This window comes from Monodelphis domestica, chromosome 3 (assembly GCF_027887165.1).
Source record: "Monodelphis domestica isolate mMonDom1 chromosome 3, mMonDom1.pri, whole genome shotgun sequence".
In the NCBI taxonomy this organism is placed as follows: domain Eukaryota; kingdom Metazoa; phylum Chordata; class Mammalia; order Didelphimorphia; family Didelphidae; genus Monodelphis; species Monodelphis domestica.
The window spans coordinates 1,457,263-1,469,984 of NC_077229.1; the positions used below are offsets into that span (position 1 = coordinate 1,457,263).

Sequence of the window (12,722 nt, forward strand, 5' to 3'; positions counted from 1 at the left end):
AACAAAGGCAGATGAATTGGTTCATTTACTCACTTGACCCCTCACACTTACCAAGAAATATGGAAGTCCATAAAGTTGCTGGATATAACCAGAAGGACAAGTGTTAACATTAGGTGTATTTCACTAGAATTTAAGGTCCTTCTGAGTCCGTATTACTCCATTCTTTCTGTTAACAATGAAAGTAGCTTACCTAGCTCTGACCCACAGTAGGCCAATAATGGTTTATTGAGCATTGAATATTCAGCCAATGTAAATCTACAGTGATTTCTACAACATACTGATTTTAGAAAGAAATGAGGGAACAGCTTTCCAGGGTCCCAGTTTTTATGTTCATCGAGGTATGGCAACAGACTCATAGGAGAAGTTTGTATTGGAATAGACAAGCTGAATACTGACAAAAATGAAATCAACTTGAAAACATAATGCATACAGAGTGAGTTTGGATTAGGCACTGGGTTATTTTTCAAAGATCATCTCCCAGCATAGAAAGAGATCTGCTTTATAAAATAATAAATGTTAGCCGGAGCAATTGTATCTATTTTTTTGACTGAGATAATTTGTTGAATAAGAAATCCTGAGAATGTATTTCTCTCTTGTAGATATGAAGCATTGTGTGACGTGCCCAGAAGATGAGTATCCAAATCAAGAAAGAAATCGATGTCTCCCCAAGGTTGTGATTTTCCTGAATGTTTCAGAACCTTTGGGGGTGACTCTCATCTGTGTAGCTTTTTCTTTCTCTCTCCTGACAGCCCTGGTCCTCTGGGTGTTTGTGAAGTTTCGAGACACCCCCATAGTCAAGGCCAATAACCGGGCTCTCAGCTACACTCTCCTCGTCTCCCTCAGCTTCTGCTTCCTCTGCTCCCTGCTCTTCATTGGCCGTCCCACTGCCGCCACTTGCCTCCTCCGACAAACAACGTTTGGGATTGTTTTCACTGTAGCTGTGTCCTCCATTTTGGCCAAAACCATCATGGTCGTCCTGGCTTTCAGGCTCACAATACCAGGGAGCAGGGGCAGAATGTGGGTCCAATCCAGAGTGTCCACCTCTGTCGTCATTATCTGTTCTGGGATTCAAATAATTATCTGTGGCATCTGGTTGGGAATCGCACCCCCTTTCCCTGATACAGACACACACTCTGAACCAGGTCACATCATCATTGGGTGCAATGAGGGTTCTGTCATTGCCTTCTACTCTGTCCTGGGCTACATGGGCTTCCTGGCCTTGGGCAGCTTCACAGTGGCTTTCCTGGCCAGGAACCTCCCTGACACCTTCAATGAGGCGAAGCTCATCACCTTCAGCATGCTGGTGTTCTGCAGTGTGTGGGTCTCCTTCCTGCCCACCTACCAGAGCACCAAAGGCAAAGCCATGGTGGTGGTAGAGATCTTCTCCATCCTGGCCTCCAGTGCTGGCTTACTGGGCTGCATCTTCATTCCCAAATGTTGGGTGATCCTGCTGAGGCCAGACAGAAACACCCAGGAAAGGATAAAGAATAAAGTCAGTTCCAGGGGCAGGAATCATTCTGATTCATTGTCTGCTAATTCCTTCCCGAGGCATAATCAACGTTAAGAAGTACACCAATACTGCAGGGGACTTGGAACATGACACCTCTTATCTCTTGCCCAGCATCCCAGAACTATACACCATGCCTTTTGTTTGCCCCTGACTTGAGATGAGCTTCCTTAGGCTGCCAAGATACAGAAACACAATAGAGCATAAATTTAGGATTGAGGAATGACATTTTGCCATTCACTGAAATGTTGCTTGGACTAACAGTCTGTTTTGGACACCATCACCTTCTTTTATTTGAACAATCCCAGTTATACTGATTGCCCAGCTTACAAATAATATTGCCATATTCAATATAAGGTATCTCTTTCCTCATTCCCATCCACCTTAAATCTCTCCCCAGCGTCCTGTCAAATATTTGGTCAACTTTTCTACAGGGTTCTCCGTAATGATTGCTGTGTTATCAATAAACTTCCTTTCATTATAAACTATTTCTCTTCTCATTTCTTTCATTTTCTAGCACTGACTGGAGCCTACTTTTCTCCATATAAAATGCCTTCCTTCATTAAACTTTTCAGTGCTGGCTACAATTTCTATGTAAGTGTACAGTTTGTATCAAGGTCGAGATCAGCAACCCCAATAACAGTAAATTATTTAACTTGAAAAAACCACAAATGACATTCTTGGAGCTAATAATGCAGAGTAAGAACTGCTCTGAACTCCCCCAAACCCTACTCAGACAAAATAAAAGAAATAAATGAACTCAAAACAAAGGAAAACACTTCACTGGCATGAGATAGAAAAGTAAAGCAGCAGATCTGGTATCTGGAGGAACCAACAAAATGGAGGTTCATTGCAACGATGTGGCAAATTTTTGTGAAAGTGCCACATGCTGCTGAGAAAGAAATGTATATTCCTTCTATTCCCATTCAGTTTTCTCCAGACATCAAGAATTTTAAACTTTTCTATAGTCTTAGCTTTGTGGCCAGAGTTAAAAACTGCACCTGACAAACCTATGAGGCAACAGAGCAGCATGGGAATTGGTATACAGCTGAAAAGCATAACGGCAAGTCTCATAGCAGGGCAGCAAGATAATCCCCTAGAAATTAACATTGTGGCATACAAAGTGAAATAGTGCACTTCGCAGGTGAGTTCAAACACCCAGAATTTCAATTATTGGAACCGCAATTTGTTAATAAAAGAACAAATAAAAGAATCTACCAGCTGGGACAAGCTTCCCTAGTGGAAGCTGTGTCCGTTTAACATGGAGACAGTTTATATAGGGTTACAAGATACCAAGTTATTTCTTTTTACACATAGGTTCTTAATCAAACAAACCTTATCACCAACACAGGAATGTGGGGTCAGGGTCGGAGATGAGGAGACAATCCTCAGATTTATGTGGGGGCTGTTATTTAGGGCTATTTACTTTCACATCCATTAAGTCACTTAGCTGGCCATGTTATCTTGCTGACCTTTTTGATATTCCTGAAATTCCTTTGTCTTCCTGTCCTTTCTAATTCTCACCCCCAAGCTAAGTAGAGACTGGTCTGCTGTCTGCATAAACAGCTGGACTTCCTGGGGGAGAGAAGCTTGAGGTCTGTTCCCTGAAAAATGCTGACAGGGGCCTATCTGCTTTATTTACTTTTAATTTTTCCATCTTTTCCATTTTGGGAGCTACTTCAAAAGGAATGTTTAAAAGGGGAGAAAAAAAGAAGACTTGTAGAAAGCTGGGGCGAATTCTGGAGCAAATATTTCTGATAAAGACCTAATTTCTCAAATCTATAGGAAACCAAATCAAATTTATAAGAATACACATAATTTCCCAATTGATAACTGGTGAAAAGACAGGATCAGGAAGCTTTCAGATTAAGAAATCAAGACTCCATACAATACCCTGAAAAATGCTCTAGATTGTTCTTGGTTAGAGAAATGCACATTAAAACTCTGAGATACCACCTGATACCTCTGAGATTGGCTAACATGACAGAAAAGCAAAATACTGAATTCTGGGGAGAGAGATGTGGGAACATTGAGACACTAATGCACTGCTGGTGGAGTAAGGAACTGTTTCAGCCATTCTGGAGTGATTTGGAACCATGCCCAATGGGCTTTAAACTTGGGCATAATCATTGATCCAACAATACCACTACTAGGTCTGTATCCTAGAGAGATTAAAAGAAGAGCAAAAGGACCCATTTGTAGACAAAACGTTTATACCAGCTCTTTGTGGAGACAAAGAATTGGAAAATGCGGGATATCCATCTGTTGGGGAATGGCTAACCAACTTGTGGAGATGATTGTAATGGGATATTACCATGTCATAAGAAATGATGAGAAGTAGAATTTAAGAAAAACCTGGTAAGGACTGCAGATTACAGGATGAACATTAATTAATTAAGTGAACATTCATCCTCAGAATTCTTCATGGACCAAGACTTTCTCTAAGGAGGCTGGAATAGGAAGGAAGACCCTCGTGAGGATCTAAAAACAGGTGCTGTGAGGCAGAGTCCAGGCCAACAGCTGGTGAAACTATAGAGCGTCCATTCATTTTGCACAGTTGTCCTTGCCTTGGACAGGGGCCAGACTAATATCCCAGTGTGCTTCCTCAGGGGTGACCAGCAGGCCGGGACTGGACAGCTGCAGAAGGCAGGGCCATTCCCGATGCTGGACAGCTCCTCCCTAGTCCATGCCTGAGGCAGCTGACTTTGATCTAGGCAGAGTGAGTGGCTTTTTGGCTTTCCCACCCTTGTAACTTTGTAGACTTCAAGGAGATGTTGCCCCATCTTCAGATAAGCAGTACTCAGACGCTTTGTTCACTTCTGATCTCTTTGCTGCTGATGCTGGGGACCTGGTATCCGGGATCTTTTTACGCTTGTTCTCAGCTGAAGGAAACACTTCAATGGGAGCAGACCTGTTTGGAAGGCCTCCTGACAGAGCTTGTAAGCCTTATCCGTGAGTCTCCTGGTCTGCCGGTGCTCATTTTGACTGGGATGATTAAAAAGGGGTCCTTCCACATGGAGCAGAAGGGTAGGCCCATGACTTGCAAGACGATCGTTGCTCTTCCCCCTCTTCTCCAAATAGCTCCTACATTCTTGTCAGTTTTTCTGGGTGAAATGGAGTTCTAAAGCGAACAGAGAAAACCTGTCCCCTTCTCCTCCTCCCTGCTCCCCTCGACATGGCCCATTGTCAGGAAGCTTGCTCTTGAGAAGGCTCCATCTTGTTTCAGTTTGTCACCCCTGTCTGGACCTCACGTTGATGACTAACTGATGGAAATGATGGGTCTTTAGCCCCCAGAATATAGGTTAACACCCTAAAGCAGCAGGTGCACATGTGCAACCAGAAAGCTGGGGCAGGAGCCTGTGGTCCCAGTATAAATGCTTGTGGTGGGGGCGGGGCTGCCTCAGGGTCTGTCCCTCACTCTAAAGGATGGGGGAGGGGATGGTCCTGCCCTTCCCCCAGGGGGATATCCAGGTCAGAATAGGCCAATGGGAGAAGCAGCCCATGAGAGCCTGGTCTGGGGCAGCAGGGTTGCCTGTGTCCACATGCCATAGTTGGAGCCCTACTTTAGGCACTGAAAAATGGCAGCATGCTCTCCCAGCCCCATCTAATGCCCTGCTCCCTCTAGACCCCCATGACCCAGTAAACCCTCCTCCCAGCAGTTTCCCTCAATCCACCCAGTGCAGTTTCTGAATGGAATGAAGCCAAAGATGGTGCCAGAGGGGGTCAGGGCTTCTTCCTGGCCAGTTCAAGGCCTTTTCCCAGTCTGAGGCTCCCTGTTCCCCCCTGTTGGGGAGAGTCTCCCCTGAGGCCAAGGAAGACCCTGTGAGCCCCTTGAGCCGTCCCCCTCTCTCCTTCCTCACAGGCACACACAGAGGAAGTCTTCCTATCTTGGGGATGCCACCCCCTGAAGGATCCCAGTGTGGCCCCAGCAGAGAGCCCAGAGCCAAAGGGAATGGACCCCTGACCCTGAGGCCCCACTCCCAGCCAAGGGCCTGGCCAAGCTCCCCCAGGCTGAAATCCAGAAGAACTCAGAGCTGTGTCTTTGCCAGGCCTCCAGGAGCCACATCACTACTTGTCCACAAGGGGAACAACAGGGTCTGCCCTGGCCGCCCCCACATAAACCCTGTTCTGGGGTTTTCCAGCCTCAGTAGCCCCTACCTGAATGAGCATGCCTAGCTTCCAGCCTGACAGGCCCAGATGCTGCCATTCCTATATCCACCACCCTGCTTCAGTGGGTGTGGCCAGGTGTCCTCCAGCACCAGGGAGGGCCCAGGGACAGGCTCTCCTCCTGACCTCCAGGCTCTGGGCTTGGATGGGTCACTCAGGGCTTCCAAGGAGGCTTCAGAAGGAGTTTAAGTGGAGATTAGGTGAGGTACAGATGGGGAAAGGAACGTTTTTAAGAAAAGGAAAGGGTTAGGCACTCTGGGCAAGGCTAAATGGTCTGCTGAGGACTCTAGCCAAGCTTCTTCCTCTAGGACAGAGGACCTGGGGTCTTCTTCCTGGGTCAGTCGATTGTAAAGGATAATTTTAGCATTTTGACTTGAAAAATCTAAATTAATTTGGTCACCAGGGAAAATTCACAAATAATAAAATACCCAAGTCAGCTGGAAATTATAGTAATTTAATTAATATAGAGAGAAGGAAGAGAGAGAGAGAGAGAGAGAGAGAGAGAGAGAGAGAGAGAGAGAGAGAGACAGAGACAAAGACAGAGACAGAGACAGAGAGACAGAGAGGGGGGGGGGTTAATTCAAACTACTCCAGCTCAGGCTGAGCCAGGCAGTAGTTAAAGGACTTGGCCAAAGTAGCCTCCCTGAGCTGAAGGGAAAGGGAGTCAGTCTTATCATTCACCAACGAGACTGTCTCAAGGAAGCTATCCTCCAGGCTGAGTTCCAGCCCTGAACTGAGTCAATTCCGAAATGACTTAATCTGCACTTTTCATCCTTTTTTTTTTAATAGACCTTTCACTCTTAAGTCTCCTCCTCTATATTTTCACGTCTACCAATCACAGCAGACACTTTTTTCCAGGGCTGCCCATTCTTTAGTTCTCACCTTCTCTGGTTAGATTATATCTTTTGAGATACTTCACACATCTTTCTTAAACTCACCTTTTGTGAGTTACTTGACCTTTTTGTGATTAATTTAACCTTTATAGGTACTTAACACCTTTTTGTATTAGATCTAAAAATAGACTTAGCTTAAGGTTCTAGCTTCACTATAAGGTATGAGTTAAGTACCGTCATTGTTTAATCAGGAGTTTACAATTTTATCTTCCCCTAAAGTACTGTGGAGTAATTTTAAAATTCACTGGATCAGTCTTCACCAGGCCTTTTGTGCCTTATTAGGCAGAGAAAAAAGAAATGGGTGAGGGCTGATTACATTATTTTGAAGTCAAATCCACATTCTCTTCTGTCAGTGTCTTGTGTTGATTCATTGCTTGATAGAATGATTGAGCTGCCTTTGACTTATGCCCAAGCATTTGATAAAATCTAAGCCTTTTTCATTTTTTTTCAAACTTTAAAGCATCAAAAATGGCTTCAGGGGCCCATTTATCAATAACACATCCCACAGGCTCTGGAACTCAGGACATTCCTAATGTATTACATTTCTTAAAATGCCAAACTGCACATTTCCTGCTATTGGGAGTCATGATGTATTCCTCACACGTATTATATGTTCATGAACATTGTTTTGTGGAATTCCTTTCTAAAAGAACATCCTTCAATGTATAAAAACAAATGCCCCTCAGATCTATAAGATTAAAATTAATATCCAATAACTACAAGTATTATATTTTTGAGATGTATTTACTTATTAATTATATTCGTAAGGTTACTCCACAGTATGGCTTCTCTGATGTACAGAAAGATGGGAGCTCATTCTGAATCACTGAATATCTTTCCACACTGCTTTCATTCATAGGGTTTCTCCCCAGTGTGGATTCTCTGATGTATGGCAAGACTGGAGAACTACCTGAATGTCATTTCACACTGCTTGCATTCATAAGGTTTCTCCTCAGTGTGGATTCTCTGATGTGCAGCAAGAATGGAGCTCTGTCTGAATGTCTTTGCACACTGCTTACATTCATAAAGGCTTCTCACCAGTGTGGATCATCTGGTGTATGGTAAGATTGGAGCTCTGTCTGAATTTCATTTCACACTGCTTGCATTCATAAGGTTTCTCCCTAGTGTGGATTCTCTGATGTGCAGTAAGACTGGAGCTCTTTCTAAATGTCTTTGAACACTGCATGCATTCATAAGGTTTCTCCCCAGTGTGGATTCTCTGATGTGCAATGAGACTGGAGCTATGACTGAATATCTTTCCACACTGGTTGCATTCATAAGGTTTCTCCCCAGTGTGGATTCTCTGATGTGCAGCAAGAGTAGAGCGCTGTCTGAATTTCTTTCCACACTGCTTGCATTCATAGGGTTTCTCCCCAGTGTGGATTCTCTGATGTATGGCAAGACTGGAGCTTTCTCTGAATGTCATTTCACACTGCTTGCATTCATAAGGTTTCTCCCTAGTGTGGATTCTCTGATGTGCAGCAAGAATGGAGCTCTGTCTGAATGTCTTTCCACACTGCTTACATTCATAAGGCTTCTCACCAGTGTGGATCCTCTGATGTATGGCAAGATTGGAGCTCTGTCTGAATGTCATTTCACACTGCTTGCATTCATAAGGTTTCTCCCCAGTGTGGATTCTTTGATGTACAGAAAGACTGGAGCTCTTTCTGAATGTCTTTGAACACTGCATGCATTCATAAAGTTTCTCCCCAGTGTGGATTCTCTGATGGGCAACAAGACTGGAGCTCTTTCTGAATGTCTTTGCACACTGGTTGCATTCATAAGGTTTCTCCCCAGTGTGGATTCTCTGATGTGCAACAAGACTAGAGCTCTGTCTGAATGTCATTTCACACTGCTTGCATTCATAAGGTTTCTCCCCAGTGTGGATTCTTTGATGTACAGAAAGATTGGAGTTATTTGTGAATGTTTTTCCACACTGCTTACATTCATGAGGTTTCTGCCCATTGTGAATTCTCTGATGTACAGTAAGAGCGGAACTCTCTCTAAATGTCTTTCCACACTGCTTGCATTCATAAGGTTTCTCCCCAGTATGAATTCTTTGGTGTATGGCAAGACTGGAGTTCCGATTAAATTTCTTTCCACACTGGTTGCATTCATATGGTTTCTCACCAGTGTGGATTCTCTGATGTGCAGCAAGAATGCAGCTCTGTCTGAATGTCTTTCCACACTGCTTGCATTCATAAGGCTTTTCAGCAGTGTGGATTCTCTGATGTATGGCAAGACTGGAGTTCCGATTGAATGTCTTTTCACACTGGTTGCATTCATAAGGTTTCTCACCAGTGTGAGTTCTCTGATGTACAGCAAGTCTGTCACTACGACTGAATGTTTTTCCACACTGGTTGCATTCATAAGGTTTCTCCCCTGTGTGGATTCTCTGATGTACAGCAAGAGCAGATCTACAACTGAATGCCTTTCCACACTGGTTGCACTCATAAGGTCTCTCTCCAGTATGGATTCTCTGATGTACAGCACAAGTGGATCTCTGGCTGAATGTCTTTCCACAATGACTGCATTTATAAGGTTTCTCTCCAGTGTGGATTCTCTGATGTTCAACAAGACTGGAGCTCCGACTGAATGTCTTTTCACATTCCTTGCATTCATAGGTTCTCTCTTTAGTGTGGATTCTCTGTTGTCTAGCAAGACTGGCCCTGTGCATAAAAGTTTTTCGACACTCACTAATTACACTAGATTTTTCCTCAGTGTGCATTCTTTGATGTTCAATATGAGATAGTTTTTGAGGTGCAACACAGAATTCTCTGAAAGCAAACTTATTGGGACCATCACTCATGAATCTTTGTTCCATTTCTTCCACAAAAGGGCTCATCTCTGATGGATTCGCCTCCAATTCAGGTCTAATCTCTCCTTCTAAAAGAAACAAACAGTAACATATACATAGAGTGACATATACACATATATAACTCTATCTCCTTTCCTCAACTGTCAGAACATAAATCCTTTTATATCCTGTTTCCTCAAGTAAGAAGAAGTCTTCTGACTTAAATGGACACAATCCATCCTTTGAAAATGCCATTACATCAAAATTAAAGAACAATTTAAACAACAAAGAGCCTCCCGTGTGATCTCATTGGCTCTTCATAACAAATCTGGGATGTTGGATAGCCTATCTTTATTATATTCCTAACTCAGACCATGACCACAGAAAGGCTGGATGAGTGACGACCTAAAATCCTGGCAGCTGAGACCAAATCTTGTGACTGGGCAGACTCTGTCCACAGTAATAGACTATTCACATTCAGTCTTTTTGCTTTCATTTTCATTGTCTGTACATTCAATTCTCTCTTTATAGGTATGACACCACTGGGTGCAGGTACACTAAATATTCCTATTACTTCATCATCTAGGTTCTCCACAAGTATTATGCAATGCCCTTTGTGATTACTTTTGATCTTATTTTTTGTTCCAGTATCTGAGATCAGATGAAGAAATTTAGCGCTCTTTTTTGCATTTATCCAAGTATGAATTTTAGATTGACTCCACCCTGCTTAGTCTAACAAAGCAGGAATGTCTACACCCCTACTTAAGGATTAAGTATTGAAAAGGATGGCCTATGATAGACATGTGCTAGCAAATGACAAATAAGAAACAACTGACAGACTCCTGGGTTGTCCTAAGTCAAGCTTAAGCTACCATTGGTACATGTGAGACGCAGGAAGTGATATAAAAAGTCTATACATTTCACATTACTTCCTCTCTCGGCTCTTTTGGTGGAGAGGTGGCTGGCAACAGCGTGCTGAGCATCATGGCATCTTGGAGTGGCTGCAGCTATTGTCCGGGTTTGGCGGTGAGCATCCTTGATACAGTAACTGGAAGAAGCTTAATATCGTAGGTCAGGTAAGGCATCCTCTCTGAGCTCTCAGAGTTTAGGTTGATTTCTTTTTCCATTACCTTCCAAAACACTATCCTCTTAGGAAGCCTCTAATCTTCTGAGACCTCATGGTGGAGGTCTTTGAACTCCCCCTGGCTAGGTTGGAGAAATCCTATGCCCTTTTCCCTCTCTCTTCTTCTTAATTCCTTCCCTCTAAATTAACTAAACGACCATAAAATTTCCAAACTGACTTGATTATTTTATTTGGGATCTTCCCTGGCAATCAATTAAATTTATATTCAGTTACAACCCTAAATTTACCCTTAAACAAGGCATAAAAGACTTTGTTCTGTTCCCTACTCCTTGAGAGCAGCCATTACTTTTCTTTAAACACCTCCTTTCACTAAAATAAACTACTAAATACAATTTAAACAAAAACATGGCATTTCTCATGTTTAAAAATGTCTCATACAGTAAATTGAGTCCATGATTCTTTTATAAAGAAATAGGCAAGAAAGCTTGTACAGTTGTCTTCCTCTTTCCCATCTTATACTTTGTCGTGATATTCTTCTTTAAAGTCCCAATGCAGGTGATGGTACATTCTCATTGTATCTCAGAAACTTGGTAGGACTTTTAAGCCTGGGCAAGTCTCAGGTTCCTCAACTACAATATGGATTCTCCTTGGGTCATCTCAAAGTAAGATTCAGGATCGATCTGTTGCTTCTTTCTAAACCACCTCCATGTTTGGGTTCTAAATTGTGAGCTCCAGGACAACCCAGACTGGTGTTTCCCTTCCTTTGTTTTCAGAAGGCTTAGCATGGTTCCTAGAACATATTTTATTATTTAATACATGTTTACTGATTGGGCCCAGGGCTTATGTCAGGCTGAACCTCTACCAGGATCCTTGCATTCTGGTCTCTCTCCTGGAAGGCAAATACATGCTCTGGCCCCAGCCAAGTTTCTGTCCCTCTCTTGCCCTTATTTCTCAGTAGTGAACACCAATCTGAAGATCCCAGGGGCTTCTCTCTAGGATCTCCTCTCCCTAAAGTGAGGTGCTGTCATCACCTGATTGTGCAAGAACAGGACAAAGCCTGAGCCCCAGAAACCAGGAAAGGGTCTGGGCTGATGATTTAGGGAAAGCTCAGCCCTGGATCGCTTCCAAGTAAGGCAACAGTCTTCACTCCTGTTCATGGGCTGCAGATCAACAGAGAGAAGGAAAACCATGAAACCACTGCCTGTCTCCATTCTACACGGAGGCTCCTTGACCTCAGCTGGGTGCTCACCATGCAAGGCAATCCTATGATGTCTCTCATGGATTCCCTTTGCCACCCACCACAGCAGCCTTCCAAATATTTCCCTGATCTCTAGCTCTCCCTCATGGCTTCCTCCCACCCTCTGCCTCACCTTCTGAGCTGAGAACTTGGCCTCATATTTCACTGAACAAAAGCTGGATCTCTCTTATCCTCCATGTCTCACCCAGCTAAGCTGCCTTCTTTCCTCTTTGGCCTCAGGATTAGAGGAAAAGGTCATTCTTCTCCAAACTAAGGAAAATCTCTTTCCATGCACAAAGAAGCCCATCCCATCCCTAATCTATACCCATCTATTCTTCCCTGCAGGATCCCCATTGTTCTTTCATTTTCAGCCTTTCCCCCGTTGAGGAGCTAAAGACTCTCTTGTTCTGGGAATCAATAAACCATCTCTCCCCAATCCTCCAGACATTCTCTCTTGATCTCTTCCTCCCACTGAGATGCTGTCTCCTGAGCACCTGTCTCCTGGGGTTCAGGGATAAACTACTAGAGATGGCATTTGCAATGTGTTGTGCTACTGCCTTTCCCTTGTTTTCTCTGCTATGCTTGCCCCCAGAATCCTCAGTCTGGTTCTCCTAAAGCCTCAGGCCACCTCCCCCATTAGACCCCTCTAGTGATCCTGCTCTTCAGAGTCCCCTGGGGCTGGGATCTAGAGGGCTTCTACAGAACTGTCAGCATGCTGCTATCTGTTCCAGCAGAGGGTGAGCTCCATAAGGGCAGGACGTGTCTACGGTAGCCCTTTATGTCCCCTATAACTCAGCCCAGGACCTGGCACAGTACAAGCACTCATACATATTTCTGAATACTAAAGAGCTCAAAGGGGATACAGGCTCAACCCTTCTGGCACCCGCAGGAGACTTCCAGGCCCTTCAGTCCCAAACACTGACTTCTTAAGAGGGTCACAGACCGATCCTCTGAAGGGAGCTGATAGGAAATGGAGCCCAACAGCCTCATCTTCCAGATAGGAAAACTGAGGCTCAGGTGTGCGGTGACTTGCGGAG

General features: G+C 43.9%; 2 protein-coding genes across 4 annotated transcripts in view; one reads left to right on the top strand and one right to left on the bottom strand.

Annotated features, from left to right (window-relative positions):
- VN2R511 (vomeronasal 2 receptor 511) overlaps positions 1-1,564 on the top strand; it is a 33,901-nt gene extending 32,337 nt beyond the window's left edge. Inside the window, exon 5 of the mRNA NM_001099533.1 lies at positions 600-1,564. Coding sequence (NP_001093003.1) covers positions 600-1,564 — 965 coding nt within the window. The remainder of the gene's footprint in view (positions 1-599) is intronic.
- LOC103105264 (zinc finger protein 420-like) overlaps positions 1-12,722 on the bottom strand; it is a 32,718-nt gene that overhangs the window by 1,939 nt on the left and 18,057 nt on the right. For 2 of the 3 annotated variants that reach the window (XM_007490091.3, XM_016432472.2), the window contains exon 5: positions 7,293-9,453. The exons of the other annotated variant lie outside the window; for it this stretch is intronic. In XM_007490091.3, coding sequence (XP_007490153.3) covers positions 7,589-9,453 — 1,865 coding nt within the window. In that variant the 3' untranslated portion in view covers positions 7,293-7,588. Of the gene's footprint in view, positions 1-7,292; positions 9,454-12,722 lie in introns of those variants that run through there. 3 annotated transcript variants of the gene reach the window in all.